The sequence below is a fragment of the Ovis aries genome, chromosome 2 (assembly GCF_016772045.2).
Source record: "Ovis aries strain OAR_USU_Benz2616 breed Rambouillet chromosome 2, ARS-UI_Ramb_v3.0, whole genome shotgun sequence".
Taxonomy (NCBI): domain Eukaryota; kingdom Metazoa; phylum Chordata; class Mammalia; order Artiodactyla; family Bovidae; genus Ovis; species Ovis aries.
The window spans coordinates 7,535,918-7,557,084 of NC_056055.1; the positions used below are offsets into that span (position 1 = coordinate 7,535,918).

A 21,167-nucleotide genomic window follows, 5' to 3' on the forward strand; every position below is an offset into this window, starting at 1 on the left:
CAGGGGAGCCCCCAATGGCATTTTACATGGCCATTAAAAAATCCTGGTCTTTAGAGAACTGGACATAACTCAGAGACAGGCTATTCTCTTGTGATGTTAAGTGAAAAAAAAAAAAAACTGGATGAGAAGCTACTTTGAAGACTGTTGCAACATGAGAAAAAGTAGATGGCATAATATTAAGCAAAAAAAAAAAAAGAACAAATTTGCATCTATGCTATGATTTCAGATACGCACAAGTTAAAAAATGCATCTCTACATACAGATGAGTACTGGTAGAGAACATGGAAAAACTGAGATTAAAGGACAACACTGTTTGCTTACAGGGCCTGGTTCAGAAACCATTGTCATTTCTGACTTTTGGCGATTGGTTTGTATAAACACATGTCTTGTTTATAGATATGCATAATTTGAATGTAAGAATTCCTGGTGGTGTCAGTGGATGGAACATGGAGGAACAAGGAGTTCTTGCAAACTCTCTGTTTCCTCCTTTCAAGCCAACCCATCACTGGCTGGCCCAGCACAAAGTTGTTACTAGGCTGCGAAGATATTTGCATGAACGAAGAGGCAGGGGGTATAAGGAGAAAGCAACCAGTGAACAGAGTTGGAAACCTAAATTCCAATTGTGGTTCTGGCTCTGATTTGGGTGTGACCTTAGATAGGCCCCATTCACTCTCCAGATCTTCGTTCCTCCACTGGTAGAACAGAATGAATAGTATTGTGTTATTGTTCAGAGCCTCACTTGATGGCTGACAGATAAGGAATGCTAAAGCGTTTTGCAATATTAAAAGAGATAAATAACTAAGTTGTTCATTGTCATTACCACCACGATCACCATCAGAATCGTGACTACTTCACTACTCAATGTCTGCCTGTCCCAGTCCAACTTCTTCCTGAAGAAGTTTCCAGTTCTCACCTAAGTGCATCAGGGCCTCCTTGTCCCACGGCCAAGTTGCTACTCCTGCCAATTCCTCCTCTGAGGAGTTTGCAAAGAAGATATTGAGGTGCGTCGATCCATCCAGCCTAAGAATGTTCTTCATCTCATTAACATCCACGTATGCTCTGCAAGAGAAAAAGAACCTTGGCTGTCATTGACATCCGAAGAAAAGGGTACTATTCAAATACCAGGTACTCCCAGATTAACTGAGTCACACCATGCGCCAGGCACCTGGCTAAGCACTTTATAAACATGACCTCATTGACTTTCCCCAAAATATTATACAGTAAGTGAGGTGATCACATCGTACAGATAAAAAAAAAAAAATGTCCTTGTGAGTTTGAGAAACTTAAAGGTTTCTCAGCTTATCAACAATAGCAGCGTTCAGTTTAGAACCTCAGTCAATCTCAAGGCAACAAATGTGTCCCTAGGGGCCCTGCTATATTGACTGATGACATAATACGGACATAGATCGAGAAGAGACCATGGAAGAGATCACACATGTTCTAATCCTGGCTTCTTCTCTACTTCATTCACTATGGACCTCGGACCATTTATTAGGCAAATGCAAGCTACACTAGGAGGCCTGCTTTGCATCTCTATTCCCATCTTGCAAGGGGGTTTGGTCCAAAGTGATTAAACAGGTTGCCCAGAGTTGCAGAACTGGGTTTCAAGGTCAAGTCTGTCTGGCTTAGAAATATATGTTCTTTTCACTGGGGCACTATCTGCCTCCCATACATGACTCTGCATTCTGTAAGCCTTTATTACTTTGTCCATAAAATAGGCCAAGGTATATATCACATTGGAGGCAGCCATCACTGCAAAAACCTAGAATATATACTGATGCATTTGGAAAGTGAATTAATTCTGCACACTCTCATCATCAGGTCTTTCACACACCGAACAAACATGTCAGACAGAGAAAAAATGGTCTTTGGAAAGAGACTGGCATATCCCAGGTGCTTAATAAATAAGAACGCTTCCCTTGTGGAGTACGACTCTCCCTTCACAACAGGAATTATAAAGCTTTGGGCCAGTCACAGATTCAGCGGATCATAGAGAGAGGCATCGTATCCCTCTGTCATGCTTCTTTCAGGTGGAGCTAGTGGTAAAGAACCCGCCTGCAATGCAGGAGATGCGGGTTCGATCCCTGGGTCAGGAAGATCCCCTGGAGAAGGGCATGACTACCGACTCCAGCATCCTTGCCTGGAGAATACTAGAGCCTGGCGGGCTGCAGTCCATGAGGTCACAAAGAGTTGGACATGACTGAAGCGAGTTGGCACACACGCGTGCCTATTCGCTCTTAGGATACTTGTGAACAGGCAATAAATATCTTTGGAGTAAAGTTAGAAATGAATCAATGAACTAAGCAAGCAGTCAGCCTGGTGTAGTAGGTGAGATAAAGCCTGTGAGTAACGATCTTTAGTGGTTCAGATGGTAAAGAATCTGCAATTTGGGAGACCCAGGTTCAATCCCTGGGATTGGGAAGATCACCTGGAGAAGGGAATGGCACCCCACTTCAATATTCCTGCCTGGAGAATCCCATGGACAGAGGAGCTTGGCAGGCTATAGTCCATGGGTCACCAAGAGCCGGGCACAACTGAGAGACCAACAGTGATGTTTAATGTTTTCTGGGTCCTTCTCTGTGGCCCCTCACTACATGGATAAACGCCTCTAACCTTCATTACACTGAGGTAGGTGGTATTGTTATCCCCATTTTCCAGAAGAAGAAAAAGAGGCTCGCGTAACTTCAGACATTGCTTAGGTCACATAGCTAGCTGGAAGCGCTTCCCTTTTCCACCGCGCTGCCTCTGGAGGGTAGGGGGAGGGGGTGGGGGCTGGCACAGAGCCTGGCCAGCAAAACACTTATGATGCCACCTTTCTCTCTTCTTCCTGGGGTCACAGAAGAAGCTCCCCACATGTGAAGCAGTAAAGTCAGAGGGCCCCAGCGGGGCCTGTGGGACCCTGTCTTCCTCTTGAGCCTCGTATCACTCTGCTCCCGCCCCTGAACTTCCCACAGTGTGCTGTCGGCAACATCTTCCTCCCCCGTCCCCCCATCATGCATTATCCTCAGCGCCTTAACTCACGCTGCTCCTCTCAAGGACTCAGCTCCTCTGATGAAGGAATCCAACGTCTGTGCTGGCATCACTCCTCCAGGAAGCCATCCCCGATTGCCACCTCACCTCTATCTCTTCTACCATCTCTGTACCCCTCCACCTCCTATGAGCACGCGCACTCACACCGCTCCAAATACTCCGCTGGTCTGTACCTACCACTGTCTGTGGCTTCCTGGGGGCAGGGAATGTGCCTAATTCATCTCTGTTTATCACCCAGTTCTCAGCACAGGGCTTGACCCTTGGCAAGCACTCAGGAGATCTGGATGGAGGGGAATTACATTGGGAAAGAGAAAATCTAAACCGCTGAGGCCCCAGTCTCACCTGCAGCTTCCTTTCTATGAGGCTTCAGCTTCCTAATCAATGCACTGGGTTTAGGAACAGATGCCCAGTGCTTCATGGGGCATTTCTGTGGGTCACGAACCTGTGCCTCCACTTTGGGGGAAGAGAATATGTCTGAAACCTACAGTGCCCTCCCAGCCCCACGTGTGATCAAGAGCTCATGATTAGTCACGGGACCATAATTTTTCCAGCTTTTCAATTACAAAAAAAAAAAAAAAAAGTTGCACATGTGTTGGAGATACAGGGAAGGCCTGGAGAGGTCACACCTGTGTCTAGGCTGAGCTGACCTGTAATTCCGAGGACAGAAGCTGAGATATTGACCTGGAATCTCACTGTTATACCTCTGCTCCCCTCAGCTTCTGAGCCGAGGAGGCTCGTGAGGAGTTTGAATGAGGCTTCTCTGTGATCCGAGTAGGAATGAGGAAGGTTAAGGACAACACGCAGTAAGTTCTTGCTATATGCCAGCCCCTGTCCTAGCTATACGTGCTGTCTCACCTCTGTGCAGAATCTGAAGCCACGGGGCAGAGCGTGTAAGATGACCTGTTCTCAAGCCAAAGTCCTGGGTTTGAATCCAGCTCTTCCCCTGGATGTTTGGGTCCCCCTGGGTTATTTGCTTAACTTCCTGTGTCCCCGAATCTTTATACAGAAGATAAAGATGCGAACAGTATCCACCTCATCGAGTTGGTCTGAGGATTTGGGACATTAATAAAGGAAGCGTAAAGGGCTTAGAATAATACCTGGCACGCAGAAACCCTGGGTAAATGTTTAGCCATTCCCAGTACTCATCCTGGTCCTACAGATGAAGGAACAGGGGTTCAGAGATCACATAAATACTGACAAGGCCAAGTCCAAATCTCCATGTGTCCAACTCTTCCCCCAACCTCACCCTCAATCCCGGGCCCTCAGGGCCACAGGGAAAGGAAACAACAAGTGGGAGCAGAGTGAAAACACCAGATGCCGAGGCTTCCCTGCGTCGGCCCTTCCCACGCGATTTATTACTTTTCAATTGATTTGCCCATTTCCATCTACTGCTCTCTCGCACAGAGAACGCACATGGCATTAGAGAGAGTCACCTCTTTGTCCCACGGCTCCAGGCTGAGAAAGCTTCAAGAGAGGAAGAGAAGGGTGGGGCAGGGGCAGGGGCAGGAAGATGTTTTAATTGGTTGTTTATTCTGATATAATTGCAGAAACCAATCTTTTCGGTGGGTGGTATTCATCCTGGCTCAAGGCAGATATGTGGGAAATTAAATAAACAGACTCTCCCTTGCTTGTATATGTTTTGTTTTTTTTTTTTCCAGTTTTCATTTTTCACACTTTGAGAAGCTCCTGATTCCCTAAAGAGATGGCCCCTTTCCTCTCCAGTTATATTTTGGGGGACCCACGCAAAGGAGAATAGTTCCGTGGTTAAAAGATTTTCTTCTGCTAGCTCAGGTCTTCCCACCAGCTCAGAGCCAAACTGGGTGTTTCCCAAAAGTATCAGGGGAAACTCTTGGGGACAGGAGCCCGTGTATTTAACTTCCTACTCCATCTCTTTAAGCTCTGTTGGACTTCCCTGGTGGCACAGTGGGTAAGAATCCACCTGTCAGAGCTGGGGACACGGGTTTGATCCCTGGTCCGGGAAGATTCCACATGCTTCGGAGCAACTAAGCTCATGCGCCACAGCCACCGAGCCTGCGCTCCAGGGCCCACGAGCCGCAGCTACTGAAGCCCACATGCCTGGAGCCTGCGCCCTGCAGCTAGAGAAGCCCCGGCCCCATAACCAAGGGTAGCCCCCACTTGCCGCAACTAGAGAAAGCCCGCACACAGCAGCGAAGACTGCACTGCTGAAAACAGTTAATTTTTAAGAAAAGGTTTGCTTATTCCCTTTGCAGATGCATGCAAGAGAGAGCACAGGGGTCACACTGAGAAGGACCGTTCAGAGTCGAGGGAGATGGGTGCTAAGAGGAGGAAAAGGGTTTGCTGAGGGCCACTTGCTCTCCGTTTTGTTACCACGGGGAGGTTGGTCCCCTATGTATGCTCTAAATTGGCCAAATTTCTTTAAAAAAAGAAACTACCTCCCCCCAATTCATCTAAATCCCAAACTCTGTGTTTATTAATTTATGTGCAGGTTCTACTTGGCTGGACAGTAGATCCGGATCCACAGGCAAGCTGCTTTGCCTCTCTGAGTCTCAGCTAGCTCAGGGGCTACCAGAGGGCTGGACCGAGCCAGCTCAGCACCACCCTGGCTCAGACCTCCCCCCACCACCCTGCATTTTCTGATCTCCTATTATTTCTCTTGTTTCCTCCTGGTGGGAAAAACCACCTCCGGGTCACTCTGGTCTCAGCCTGCAGTGTCTCAGGCCTACCACCCAATCTTCTTCTTTCCCCTACAACCTCCCACTCGCATTCTTACAGTTTCCTCATCCCAAGAACCTCTGGGTTTGCCCAGCGATGCCCGTTCCTGAAGCACGTCCATCAGTCTCTCTCCTCTGCCTTACAAGCTCTCGCCCTGAATCTCGGCCTTTTAAATTCTTACCCTCCCTGCTAAGCTCAGTTTACATGCACTACGTGCCACGTGTCGGCTCCTGACCACTCTCCCCTGTAAGACGGGAGATGATGTCCGCCCTTCAGGGCTGTCAGCAGGACTAGAGGCAGAAGAAAACGTTCCTCCCACAGTGCCTGGCACATTTGAAGGCACTCACTGGTTAGCCGAGGCTATTTGCATTGCGTTATTATTATATTAATTACAAGGACAATTATTAGCAACACCAAAATCAGCTGAAAATGATTTCACCCTCCTCAGAGGCTCCTAATTTTGATTCTAGTTTCTATTATCCTGCTCAGGATTATCGTCGCTGTACCTTCCATCAGTCTGCAATAAGCTTCAAACTTATAAGCCGCGTCTTTATCCTCTCTATATTGCCTACACCTTTCCTCCAAGATACAGAGCTCTCTCTGGTTGGCAACTTTTGAGCACCTCTCTTGTAAGCTTCGGAGAAGGCGATGGCACCCCACTCCAGTACTCTTGCCTGGAAAATCCCATGGACGGAGGAGCCTGGTAGGCTGCAGTCCATGGGGTCGCGAAGAGTCAAACATGACCGAGCAACTTCACTTTCACTTTTCACTTTCATGCATTGGAGAAGGAAATGGCAACCCACTCCAGTGTTCTTGCCTGGAGAATCCCAGGGACGGCGGAGCCTGATGGGCTGCTGTCTATGGGGTTGCACAGAGTCGGACACGACTGAAGCGTCTTAGCAGCAGCAGCAGCAGCAGCTTGTAAGCTTCCCAGAGGTGCAGCAGTAAAGAATCTGCCTGCCAACACAAGAAATGCAAACAACGCAGGTTCCATCCCTGGGTCGGGAAGATCTCCTGGAGGAGGAAAGGGCTGTCTGCTCCAGTATTCTTGCCTGGATAATTCCATGAACAGAGGAGCCTGGTGGGCTGCAGTCCATGGAGTCGCAAAGAGTCAGACAAGACTAAGTGCCTGAGCACACACATATACACATACACTCATAAACTGTGTAACTTCAAAACATGATGAGGAAGTCCAGGAGTCAGCGAAGTGAAGTGACTTGCCCAATCAAGTAAGGAGTGGAAGGCCTCTAGTCACTAGCCCACGTATGACAGCACTTTTGTACCAACAAATAAAGTCACCTCTCCCTTCGAGGCGGGAGGGCCATAGTTCCTTGCAAGGGGGCACAGTGTGGAGAGTTAAGTGTGGGGAGGATTGTAGCATCCACTCTCCATTTCAGCTGCACACCCCTGTGCAGAACCTGATTGCCTGGATTTCTAGCCCATTCCCACTATGCTCAGCTGCCTAGGTTGCAGCTCTGAGTCCGCATCTATTCAGCGAGCTTGTGAACTACCAGCATTTTCCAAATCGAGGTCTATGGGAGGCTAAATCCACAAGAAGAAGAGGCATATTTAAAGGAAAAATGAGTTTCCAAGTCAGATGGCTTTAGGACATGCTCTGTGAAACAAGCTTCAATACATATATTTTTTTAATTGCAAGAACTTTCAGAGCCTTTAATATACAGAATGGGAGTAAGACAGAGAGCGTATGAAGTATTCCCAAACACATTTGACCATAATCCTTTTTCCCCCACCCCACCACTGCCCTTGCCAAAAATGAAATAACAGCACAACCAACCGAGCTTGGGAAATGCTGGGCTGAGCTGGAAAGTCCCTTCTTGCTCAGAGCCTCTCCCGACTGCCTGTCAAGAGAGGTGTCTAGGTGTCTCTTTTCTTCCTGCGCAGCCCTTGTACCTGGCTCCCCCTGTGAGGGCTGTGGGTCCCCTGGAATGTCAGTTTCAGGACGAGGCCTGGCCAAGGCGTTCTCATGGCTTCTCCCCTTCTGCCAGAACTACATTTCAAAGCCATGAGAGCAGTCCTGGAGGGAGATCAAAGCCCTCTCAACTCAACTGTCATTAGAATATTTTCTTTATGCATCTCACTCGCTCGTGAGTGCCAACAACATATTTCCTAAATGCACTGGCCTGAGATGGTACAACTCGGTAATAATCTCAATGAGAGGACTGTCAGGGCCTGTTTCATTGAATGGGAAGCAAAAGGGAACTGCATTCAAAATGCACAACAACAGCAATCCCTCCAATGAAAGCATCAAGTTTTTCCAACTCTAGACCATATGGCACTAGCTTCCCCATTTTCAAGATGGTGAGAGGCAAGGTACAGTGAGCTCAGGTCAAGACTGTGTCTCTATTACCGCTCAAAGCAAATGGATTCCCAACCGCAGAAGTGATGGCTGAGCTCTTTGAGGACTGCCAAGCCAAAGTCCTGCTCCCTGGGCCCTTGATGGGCACAGGCAGCTTACGGGAATGGTGCTGCCCACCTGTAAATACTGTCCATTTGAAGAGGGTTTGTCTGAGCTGCTCCTGGCTGAGAACAGGCTATTTCCAAGCTAGAGCCTCTTTCAAAGTAAGGGGAAGCACAGCAGAGTGCTACAGAAAAACTCATCTATTTTTTAAAAGTGAAACTTCTTTAAATATGACAGCGTAATGTTTACCCACTCAATGGAGACAATTTGAGCAAACTCTGGGAGCTAGTGAAGGACAGGGAAGACTGGCATCCTGTAGTCCATGGGGTCACAAAGAATCAGACACAACTTAGCGACTGAACCACAGCAACAACATTTAAATAGAATACCTTAGATCCTTATTCTCCTGAAGCCCATGTAGAGCACAGTCTTACACAGTAAAACTCTGTTAATTACATGTTAATTAAATGTTCTCGGATGGATTTCTAGATAGAAATGTTCAGGACTTAAACCTATTCTTCATGCAACGATATGACAGTGGGGTATACGTGTGTCAAAGTCATACATATGTAGTCACTAGTTTCTTTTGTGTTCACTATTTTCTTCTGGCATGATACACCAAGACCTACCTAACTACTGTCATCCCTGGCCTTATTTTTCTTTTGAAAAAAAAAAAAAAAAGCCATATTTTAAGACAGAGATAGAGTAGGGTTCAAATCCTCCCTCTTCTAGCAAGTGACCCTGTGACCTTGGAGAAGGCACTCAATCTCTCTGAACCTCAATCTCCCTATCTGTAAAATGGGGATTTTAAAATTCAACCTAGAAATGGGAATATAAAAATCCAAAGGGGTAATACACAAGAAAGTCCCTAAAAGACTGCTCTACTCATGAAAAGGCCCTAAGATGCGCAATTTTATTTAACTCGCTCACGGAGCTAGGGGCTTCCCTGGTAGCTCAGTGGTAAAGCATCTGCCTGCCATGCAGGAGACTGCCTACAAGGCAGGAGCCATGGGTTCAATCCCTGGGTCAGGAAGATCCACTGGAGAAGGAACCCACTCCAGTATTCTTGCCTGGGAAATCCCATGAACAGAGGAGCCTGGCAGGCTATAGTCCATGGGATCTCAAGAACTGGGCAGGACTTATTAATTACACCACCACCATCACTATGGATCTAGAGGAAACTGGTCTTGGATCCCAGTGTTTATCGTGTCTCCTTTCCATCAGTGTACCCTGGTTCCATCACTGGACCTATGTGTTTATCTTCCTCATAGGCAGCTGCCCCATTTCTACAACTCACAGAAAAAGTCCTATAACACTGCCCATTTCCAAATTCTGATTGCAGCCTATCATTCCCATGGAAGATCTCAAGTCCGTAAGGCACTCCTCCACTTTCAGAACACACCAGACCATTTGAAAGTGATTATCAAATATAAAGATCAAAGCCACTCAACGCAAGTCATTAAAACAAGATAAACCTCAGAATGTTTATTGCATCCATATCCTTGTTCCAAATAACAAGCTTTCTCCAAACTGTGACCAGTTCTAAAACCTGGATGTTGTACTTTTACCCCAAGGGGCCTAATGATCTGGACTTTATTCTCCTGCTCAGTTTCATTGTCAGAAATGCCTAAATCTGCCCCTCTTGTGTGTGAGAAGAGGTAAAGAGAAAACACTTGAAGAGTTGATTTAAATTCTCAGAATCCTGAATGATTGGTTTCAAAGATAATAACCCTTATATGGAAGCTTGACATGCAATCTAAGAAAGATGCAACAGCAGCAATCAAAGATCAATTGAAAATTGATCATTTTTAAAATTCTTTTATTGAATGAGTCATTCTTTCATTATCTATCCTTTAGCCTCCCTCCCTTCCGGTCTGCCTGCTTTCATTCTTTCCTGCTTAACTTCCTTTCTCCTTGCATATGATTCATTTTTTTCTCCTCTTTCATTCGCCAATGCTTATTGAGATTATATCATATACTATACTTTAAGCTAGAAGTTGGGCATAAAATACGAATGAGAAACACTTCTCTACCAAAGAGCTAGCAGTTTTACGAACGAAGCAGGACAAATTATCGGATGGTCACAACATGATGTGATAATACTAATAAAACCTACCATTTGGGGGAGTTTACTATTATGCACACTGGCACTGCTTAAGTCCTTTTTAAAACTGTCTCTTTGAAGCTTTACAAAAACCTTATGTGTGAAGTATGAGTATTCCCAGACTTGCAGGGGAAGAAACCAGGGTTCAGTGGTGGGGACACCACTTTCCCAAGACCCTCCTTTGCACTCACAGGATGTAAGTCACACAATACAATCGCTAGTCTCCTGGATCCCACACACTCTAACCATCGGTCTCTTACCTTTGCCTCTGATAAGTGTTATGACAGAGCGAGCGCTGAGTGTGACGGAAGCACAAAGGGATGGCATTTACCCAGGGGAAGGCGGCGGGGAGATACCATTGTGGTTTTCACAGGAAGAGTACACCTTGGACCAAGTGTGGGAGACAGAGCAAAAGGCGCCTGGAAACACATAAGAAGAAGAGGACACAGCAAGTCCTCTGGTTTCAAAGCTGGGACCATGGGAGTGATTTCACAAGAGGCAGCTGGCGGGGTCAGCAATGGCCACATCAGGAAGGGCCTTGTACACCAGGCTGTGGAGGATGGGCAAGGTTCTGCAAGCTTTAAGCAGACCCTGGCAGACTTTTATGGAAGGGAACAAAACAATCTGGTTCATGTTTTCCAAAGAGCTTTCTGGAGGAATGTGGAAGATGGACTGGAAGAGGGATGAAAGTCAAGGCATCGGCAGCGGCTTGCAGAAACGGGGTGGATGTGAGCGCGTCTAAGGAGAGGTATTTACGCTCAAGGATCATTTGATGTTTGGTGGGGTCAGGAGTGAGAGCAGGTGAAATGATGGGTCCGGGTTCTGATGAGGTCTGCTGGAGCGTTGCCCTTTTACGAGTCTCAGATTCTATATATCAGCCGCCCAATCCCATCCCGCATTGCTGCCCTAAACTCTAGGTCCACCAGCTCTGTTTTTCTGGGGCTGTCATGTCACGTGGAAGGTCAAGGTCCACCCCTAGGAAAATCACGGGCCTGCAGAATAGGATCCTAATGAAACCAGGAGATGGGTGGGATTGAGAATCCTGAGGATATGGACAGGAGGAGAGGAGGGTGCTGATTCAGAGAGGCAGGGAGGATCAATGGACAGGTTCTCAGATCTCTGGATCATCTTAAAAACTGGCGTGAAAGTAGCAATCTCTCATTCTGAAAAATAAATACAGTATTCAAAAGGTGGAACTCCCATACATGCTGTCCCCCATCATAAAATAACGGGTACTGATGTAAGACTCTAAAGGAAGGAACAAAATAATCTCAGAATAAAGGACACCGATTTAAAAGGAATACCTTTTATCAAGAACTACTCAGCTCCTTTTTTTTTTTTCATTTCTCACCCTGAAAAAGGCTTCTAGAGACTTGTGGAGCAGAAGGCAGAGTGTCAGACACCTGGTTCCTGGCAAGCTCAGCTCCACTCACTTGGTTAATGCGCCCCATCCTCCCAGACCCAGCCTAGAAGCGACTCTGACCCCTGATGAGTCAGGTACCCACCCTTGCTTCCCTCAGCACCTTGGACTTCTCCATAGCAGTGCTCCTCCAGCTAGCTACTTATTTACCCACAGGAAATTCCTTGAGGGCAGAATCACACCTATCTTGTGAAACGCTCATTGCAACCCCAGCACCTCACACAGGGCTTGCACATAGCAGACATGACCCCCGAAGGCCCCCACCACCTCACACACACATGAACCATCACTCTCCTAACATCTTCTCCTGGGGTTCTACCATCTCTGCTTTGATAGCCCCAGGGACTCCGAGTTTACTGATTTTCAGGGAAATCATGAAACTTGAAGAATCCCCTGAACTGTAAGGAAGACCAACAGTTGAACTGTGATGGCGTGTTCAAAAGTCGGAGGACAGTCATATGTTGATTGCACGTCGAAGCATTGCTCTCATAACAGTAACGCACAGTTCCAGGGCCCTCAGCTATCTCTCTTCACCCCCTCACTTTCTTCTTAGAGGATCAAAACCACAATTGATAAATAATACAACTGACCACACTGAGAAGGATATACACAGCTTGCCGACAGCCCTGTGGTTGGCCTTACACTTGATGTTCAGTTAAATAAAGACAAATCACCTCTGCGTTGCAAGCTGTAGCAGCCACAGAATTCTAAGGACAGGTAGCAATCTCACTAGACTGTTGTTTCACTCTAATTTTTAACCATTTAAAATTTAAGTGATGTGAAGATTGACCCCACACATTTATAGTTGGGCAGATCTGAGCAAGAATTAAACATTATCTTCAACGTGAGTCAATACGGCCGCTTCTGGGTGTTAGTCTGGGCCCATACACATCACCTTGTTGTTGTTCAGTCACTCAGTCATGTCCGACTCTCTGTGACCCCATGGACTGCAGCATGCCAGGCTTCCCTGTCCTTCACCATATCCTGGAGTTTGCTCAAACTCATGTCCATTGATTGAGTCAGTGAGGCCATCCAACTATCTCATCCTCTGTTGCCCCCTTCTCCTCCTGCCCTTAATCTTTCCCAGTATCAGCTGAAGCTGAATGGTTCTATGAAGACCTACAAGACCTTCTAGAACAACAGCAAAAAAGATGTCCTTTCTATCATAGGGGAGTGGAATGCAAAAGTAGAAAGTCAAGAGATACCTGGAGTAACAGGCAAGTTTGACCCTGGAGTACAAAATGAAGCAGGGCAAAGGCTAACTGAGAATTTTTGCCAAGAGAACACGTTGGTCATAGCAAACCCCTCTTCCAACAATACAAGAGACAGATCACCTAACCTTAGGCAAATCATAGACACATCTAAAGTAAGAACTACCCAGTCATTCTGGGAGATGAGTGTCATCTTTCAGAGATCCATACCGTCCCTGCGTGATCCTGCACAAGCCTAGTTAGTAACTTCCACAAACTTGGGTCTCTTGAGGGATTAAAAAAAGAGACAGCTCTCCAAGGGTCATGTGAAAGTCAGAGTTCAAACATGGGGAAATAATGCTGGAAAGTATGACACTCTATGTCAGGCTGTCGAAAGTAGAATTAAATTCAAACTGATTTTTGGAAAGAGGATGCCTCGTTAGGGGCCTGAGGGAAAAGAGAAGAGCAGAGGTGCAGACTGCCCAAGGTGAGCTCTTTCTTGAGGCTTCTGCCGGGACCGGGGTGACAGTGGGAGGGGTTTTTTTTCAACTTGTCACAGAGTATAACTGTTCCCTCATCGCTGCTCTCTACGTGTCGTGCTCAATTAGACATGGGGCCTGGCAGACACTTTGAAGGTAGGGACTGTCTCTCATTTCCCTGAATGTCCCCAGTGTCAATGTGTTTGTACTTTTCAATAGTCAGCACCTCTCCCCTTCCTTTTTTTTTTTTTTTTCACTGTAGCCCCAGTCCCCACAAGCCTGGACTATAATGCCTGAGCAGGCAACAGTTCTCAGAGCTCATCTGTCCCAGTCCTCCCATTTCACAGAGGCAGAATTTGAAGTCAGAGAAGCGACTTACTCCGTTCTGGCTTTGAAGTTACTTGGAAGGATCTAGTCAGTTCCTTCCACATGCTCTGGCATCCACAGGCAAACTCCCTCATGTCTGCCTTCCCCCCACTCTGGAAGATTCTAAGACACTCCAGGCTTGTGGAGTGACAGTCACCACTGCCCTCGGTGGCCATCAACACGGGTCAGTAGCGAGACACCAAGCTCAAGTCTGAGAGCTGTGGCTGGCTGGCTGAGCTCCAAAAAGGCTGGAATCATCGAACATCAGAAGCTTGAAACGGAGGACACAAACCCCTCACCTTCCACCCATCATCACCAGACCCACAAAACGACACAGGCTCTGGGAAAGAGGGAGAAAGAGAAGCAGAGAGGGATGGAGAAAAAGCAAACACCCCTCCATAAATATGAAGGGACGGGAGCCTCTTCAATGCCTACAGACAAACCCGTGACCTACACGCTGCTGTCCACACAGTGCTTTTGTGTCTGCAGAAGGTGAGAGTGGAGGTGGGGGGGGGGGGTTCCCTCTCAGGAGGTGGAAAACTGGCCAGCTGCAAGCAGGCAGGTACAAGCTGGGCTGAAATCAATCAAGGGAAATGTGTTTCACGGAAACAAACTATACCAGTGTCTGTTCAGCCCTTCCTCACAGTCCAGCCGCTCTGTCTCCTAACCTGGAAGGGCGTCTGACTGAGCGCTGAGGCCGTCATAAGTGCTCAGTGTCACCAGCGGATGGAGGAAGGAGAATGAGAGTGCTGACCGAGCCAGGCACAGGGTGCAGAAAACCCAGCCGCCTCCCACTGAGGCCCTCAAAAGGGCACCGCGTGCTCCATTTGTCTGTCCAGGGCACTGTGGGTGGAAACATACGTCTAGGAAAGGGTGAGAGAGGGAGCAGCCCCCTCCTTGTGGGGCCTCCCAGGTGTGTCTCAGAGGAAAGGGCCCAACCTTCACCTGTACACGCTCAGGTGGGTGTGCTGTGGCCAGATCCCCAGGCGCAGGCAGAAGACCAGCTCCACCCTACCCTGCCCAGTAGGTCCTGAGAGCCTGGCTCCCTGCCCCCTCCCTAGGATGCTCACAGGTGAATTTCTTGGTAGGATCCTGGGACCCCGACAGGCCTGTGTTTTTTGGTGGGAATGCATACACTCTATGTGACCTGCTGCCTAACTCTTGGGAAAATGAATATATTAGCACTTCATACATGCCAGGCTTTGGGAGTAAAGGAAATCTTTTAAAAACAGAATCGACAGGTGTCAAAATCCAAGAGCCCTCGGCAGTACGGAGTGAATAGGTCACATCCAACTCCCAGTCCAGCCCGGAGGTTCTAGCAAGGGGGCTCAGGATCTGAGAGAGGCTAGGAATTTGGGGGTGTGCATGTCAGAGGTCAGAAGGTTTCCCAGAGACAGAAAATCTCCAAACAACCATTGTTACTTTGAGAGGTCACTAAGTCCCAGGTGCTGTTTCAAAGGGTGTGACATCCTCTAAAACCACCCAATGTTACTTTCATTCCTGGTTTTACAGAGGAGAAAACTGAGTCTCTGATCATGGAAAAGACTAGTTCAAGGTCACAGAAATAGTAAGTGGCTTGATCCACATCCCGTCTGTCTCTGAAACTTGTGCTCTTATTTATTTTCTGGACTGCCCGATCCCTCACTCTTCCGCAATATCTTGAGCATCTTATTAATCATGTCTTCAGGGGCCACAAGCAATCCTCCTCCTTCTCTCTATCACCCCTCTAGTCTGCTCTCAAAGAACAAAGTCACGGGTGTTCATGGGTCACAGACGGAACCTGTGAGTCAAGGTGGGCTTTGTTCAGAAGAAAAGCATGAGGAAATCTCAGACTGAATCAGAGGGCACCAGACCACGTGGACCAGGGGGCCTGGATGGGGCGTTTGCATATCTACACTCAGGCATACACGTGGGCTGGACACGGTCGAGAAATCTCGGAGCTTCAACTGAATCAGTGACCCACCCACTATGACCCCCCTCAACACTGAGGGGATCGTTCCCTGTTGCAGAGATGTATTCTCTAACATAGACATCTGGGGTGTTTTCAAAGTAAACTAGTGTGTGAGCTCAATGAATTTGATAGAAGTTATGTGGTCTTCATTTAAAAAACCAATTCTGTGGTCAGTTCTCAAAAAAAAAAAAAAAACGTATTTTAAGAATGGAAGTAATCTGAACAAATGGCCTCAGTGTGGGCACTGCAGTTTCAGCCAGACCTTCTTTATGAGCCTGCAGTCTCCATAAGACAAAGCTGGTGGAAGAGGAACCCACGTGTGCCTCGGGGCAGGGAGGGAAGCCTCCCAGCACCTACTATGTGCCAGGCACTGGCCCAGGTGCTTCACACACCATGGCTTCATTTAAATTTCATGACATGCCACACCCAACTGTGACCGTTGAGAATCCAAGTCACTGTTATTGCAAGATGGGCCAAGGCAGACAAGGAACCAAGACCCAAGCCCTGGTCAGTCTCCAACACCCCTCATTTCTCCATTCCACCAGGCTTGACTGCTGTTATTGCTTTAATGAATGTTAGTCACGTTAAATAAACTCCGATATTCTGATTATAAAATTCCAAGCAATTTCTCTTACATGATTACTGGAAAAGAGTGAACAAAGTTACAGAAAAAAACAACAATGCCTTCTTTCATCTGCGTGCTGGTTAACTCTTCCCAGAACTCTTTCTGAGATGTTATTTTGTGTGACCCTTGAGGCAGTTGTGTGATCCTGGCGGTCAAATACCATTATTGCTATTTTTCCCTTTGGACAGATGTGGAAATGGAGGCCCGAGGGGATTGAGAGACTTGCATGGCTAAGAAGCTGCCACGTCAGGGCTCGAATCTGTTTCCCCTGAATTCTTCTTTCATTCTTTCTAAGTTGGGTTGTGGGAGGTTCGTAACCTGATGATCAAGAGAGAACATCTACCGGCATGAAGCCTCAAGCATCTACCCCACCTGTTTCTTATACCCTCCCCACACCTGCCCACCTCCATCTCTCTGCTCCTGCCTTGCTCTTTTCTTCCACTCCAGCCCCTACAAATGCTGGAAGCCTGTCTGTATACCTTCTCTGCCAGAAAACTTTTCCCGATTGCTCCTGACTGCCATGAATCTGCCTTTTCTCAGAGCTCATGCAAGTCTTATCATCTGTCTGGTTCATTTGGAAGTGAATCATCTGCTCTCCTGCCATCTCTTGAATGACTGTAACAAAATGTCATTAAACCACAGCATACAGATACCTTGAGGACATGGATCATATCTTCGATCCCTAGGGCATTTCTCACAGTCCCTTGGATATCAAAGTCTCTCACCAAAATATGGATGATGAGTAAGAACACAGCCTTCCTGAACAGAGTGCTTCCAAGTTGCCAGCTGCTAAGACATCAAGGCAATGGGCACTGAAATGCCTCGGGAGGGAGAAACGAGACCCCAGGACTTGTGCTCTGCTTGGACCCCTCTCTCTGTGAGGCCTGGGTCAGCAATGCCCCTTTAGGGAGCTCGCCGCTCCCCATCTATGGGCACGGGGGCTGGACCGCTCCACCACTCAGAGAGTCCCTGATTCCATGCAACTGTGTTAGACATGCAGGGAACGAAGAGAAGAAAGTGCATGCTCTGGGAGATCATTCTAGAAAAGAAGTAAAAAAAAAAAAACCAACGCAATAAAAGGTCTCATTAGAAGGCAAACCATCTACTGGCCTCAGATAAGGGGCAGGAGAAGAGACTGAGGAGGATGACAGACACTAGCAGAGGGGTCATGTAGACTCTGCCTCGAGGCTTATTCCAGCCCTTTCCAAAGATTCCAGCAACACCCACTTGGGGCCAAAAAAACAAAGCATGGCCCCTGGGGAATGCCCTTGTTACATTAAAAATAATAATGCAGAGAAGACAAAGAGAAGGTTTCCCTGGGAGCCATCGTCAGGGAGGTCTCCTTGCATCTATCTGTCCTACTCCACAGGAACAGATGTTCAAGCGCAGCTCACCTAAAGATGCCAGAGCGTGCAGCTAGAGGGTCCACCAGGAACCTGCTGGGTGTGTTGCAACATCCTCTCACCATGAAGTGTGCCCAGCCCAAAGGGTCAACTGCCCCTGGATTTCCTGACACCGGGGATTTCTATTAACAGCCAGGTTTCTCATTTCATTTATAAAAAGATACACCAAGTACATTCTAACCTGTTTGCACACATTTCTAATGGCTGCAAATGAAGTCCTGCCTACCTGGCTTGTCTCTGCGACCAAGTCACTGGAATGTCTTTTTATAACTGACCAGTCCAATAAAAAGACCTGTGCTTCCCCTCCAAGACAGCCCCTCTTGGCTGAGACTGGGGCGGGGGGGGGGGGGGGGCGGTCCTTCTTTCACACCAGGGATCGCGATGCTTGTTTGCTCATCTCTCTTATCCACTGGATAAGAGAAAGAAAGAAAGTGAAGCTGCTTAGTCGTGTCTGACTCTTTGCAACCCCATGGACTGTAGCCCGCCAGGCTCCTCCATCCATGGGATTTTCTAGGCAAGAATACTGGAGTGGGTTGTCATTTCCTTCTCCAGGGGATCTTCTGACCCAGAGATCGAACCTAGGTCTCCCACATTGCAGGCAGACGCTTTACCGTCTGAGCCGTCAGGGAAGCCAGGATTATCCACTGGATGGTGAGCTCCAAAAGGGCAGGGACAGGGCTGACACAAAGGCAGCATTCAACGTTTAAAGAGAAAAGAAGACAAAACAGGAAGGAAGGAGGGAGGGAAGGAAGAAAGTAAGGAGGGCCTGAAGAAGTGAAAGAAGGGAGGGAGGCAGGCTAGAGTTTTTCACAAGATAAACTGAACCCCTTTCTGCTTATGCTCCGGACCCCAGCAACACTGAGTGACTCCTTATTCCACAAGCCCTTCCTCATCCCACCCCTCCCCCGACCCCCTGCTGAGGCTGCTTCCTCTTGGTGGACACCTCAGTGTTCTGTTCACTCACCCACATCCACTCCCCAGCCCCCTTATTCGTGCATAGCCTCATTCAGGTGTCCTTATCCTGGCCTCTTCACAAGGAAAACCCATGGCCAAGCTAGCTCTAATAGTTCTGCAGTGGCTCATGGACACCCCAAGTCCTTATCTGATTCTCTTCCCGACTCCCTCATGTCAGCATTTCACGACCCCAAATGCTCAGAAAAAGAGAGCAAGGTCAGAGAGTAGGGGAGCAGGTATCTGTGAAAGGCAAGAACGTCAGCACAGTCCTGAGAAGCTGCATCACAGCAGATGACTGGGCCTCGGAAACCTAGAGGATCCTTAACCTTACTCTGACCACAAATGGACTGTGTGAGCTTAGGCCTCAGCTTCTCTCTATGGGGAAAGCAGGCTTTGGACCCACTGATCTCTGAGGCTGTTTTTAGGTCTGACATCTGACATCGTTTCGATGTCTTCTGTAGCCTTCTGCTAGGCCTGGATGCTCTTCGTAACATATGAACTCCTAAGAACATGGACTAAGGGGCCCCAAGGATTAGTAGGTAAAGAATTACTTCGAATGTGTTAGAAGAAATGGTAATTCTCTGATGGAGTCTGCACTGCTGTATCACTGCTGGATCTTATTTTACTCGAAGGAACTGCTACATAAGCTGTCAGGATGATGAATTTTACTCGGGGCCACTCTAAGTAAGCTATGCACCAACCACTTCTCATTAGTCTATGGCAGAATGAGTACAGAAGTGGAGAGCCAGCATTTAGAAACTTTTAGGGAACTCTGACACTGCTTCACCATTCCTGGGGATACTTCATTCACAGCAGTTCATTTTTGTTGTATGTTACAAAAGAATTGGTTGGCAACGTAGAGGAAACAAAACTGGTTCTCTACCACAGACTGAGACGTAGTAATTGAAATATTATCTTTATTGTTTTTACCCAATGAGAGAAAGGGAGGTTGGGAAGCGGCAGGCAACGCAGGAGCATACCTTGTGTATAAAGCAAGTTTACCTCTTCGTTAAAAATCATCAAGACAATGTCACTCTAATTTTCTATTACAGGTGTCATCCTTCTTTCCTAGCTCCCTCTCTCCCCTTCTTTCCTCTTTCTTTCCTTTTTCATTCATGTCTTCCTCCCCGCTTCCCTCCCTCCTTTTGTTTTTAAAGTCACAAAGCAAGTATTTTCTCTGCAAACTTCCACAGGTTTCTCTCTGCACACAGGAGAGCTGATTCAGCCAGAATGCTGTGCCCCTCCAGCTTCATCAGGAGGTGAAACAAGCCTGGTGGGGCTCCCTGGGGCACAGCACTTTCCAGCCAGCAACCACACAGGCCCTGGTGTGAGTGGTCACAGCGCTGCCAAATGGCTGCTCACGGATATTCTGGACATGCGGTCCCGTGACTTAGAAAAGAGGAGGCCGCTGGCACCTGCTGGCCCGGTCTGCTGATGGTCAGCTCTCTGGAACCTCGGGCCCCACGGCCCCAGCACCCCAACCACAGAGGTCAGCTGCCCTTGGTCCTGACCCAATCATACTCAGCAGTTTTCTCCCAAAGGCTTTACGAAAGCCACCTCGCCAGTCACTCCTGCTTTTTGACTCTGCCTCTCACTGCTCCTCGGATTTCAAAATACCTCCCTTCCGTGGGAACTTTGGAGTCAACAGAGCAAGACTCAAATGTAAGCTCTCTATGCCTTAGCTGAGTGACTGGGGGTCAGTCCCTTCCTTCTTCTGAAGCCTGGATTTCCTTCCACCAAGTAGGGATACGGGTGCTCACCTGCTTGGCACTGGGAACGTGCTGAACAAACATTTGTTGCATGAGTGAATGAATGGGTAAATGGACAAACAGATAAATGGCTTCCAGTATTCCTGGCGCTTCATCGATCCTCCCACGCCCACTCTCCCTGGGCACCCCAGGAACTCCTGGGGTCTGGCTCAGGACAGGACACATCACGTTCATCTCAGAAGTCCTGCGTTTGTGATTTAGCCAAATGTCTTTCCTGACCTGGGACCTTGGTTGAGTCATTTCACTCTCGAAGGCCCTATCAGTTAAATACAAAATGCTAACTCTGTTCAGTCATTCTCATCAAATGCCATCAAAGCCTAACTAGAGCAGAGATGAAAGTGCATTGTGATCTGGAAGGAACCTGCCACACACCAAGGCTTTACCTACATGGGCTGCTCCCATCTCTGAGCCAAGGTGAGAGTCCAGGGGCCCGCCTGGTGCCAGAAGGCTGAGCTGACGTGCTCTCTGGCTTGGAGCCAGGCATGACATTCTCTTGCCAGCATTGTCATTCCTCTGCACATAGGTATTTTGTCAGTGCATGGGAGGCCCTTGCTCTTGTGAGAGAGACATAAAGAGAAGAGTCAGCAGAAAACCCGCAGAGGTTGGCAAATGAGCCAACCAATCAAGCCATCAGCAAGGCCAGGGTTCTGTGAGCTGGAGAGAATGGAAAAGCTCAGCATGAATCTGGGAAGTCAGGAAAGTGGATGTAGTTTTAAGTCTCTCTGACTTAAAACTAGTCCCCCTGGGTCCCACATCAAATGGC

General features: G+C 47.8%; 1 protein-coding gene across 1 annotated transcript in view; it reads right to left on the reverse strand.

The window, feature by feature from the left end:
• PAPPA (pappalysin 1) overlaps nucleotides 1-21,167 on the reverse strand; it is a 263,247-nt gene that overhangs the window by 206,334 nt on the left and 35,746 nt on the right. The window contains exon 3 of the mRNA XM_015092957.4: nucleotides 914-1,059. Within this exon, the coding sequence (XP_014948443.2) occupies nucleotides 914-1,059 (146 nt within the window). The remainder of the gene's footprint in view (nucleotides 1-913; nucleotides 1,060-21,167) is intronic.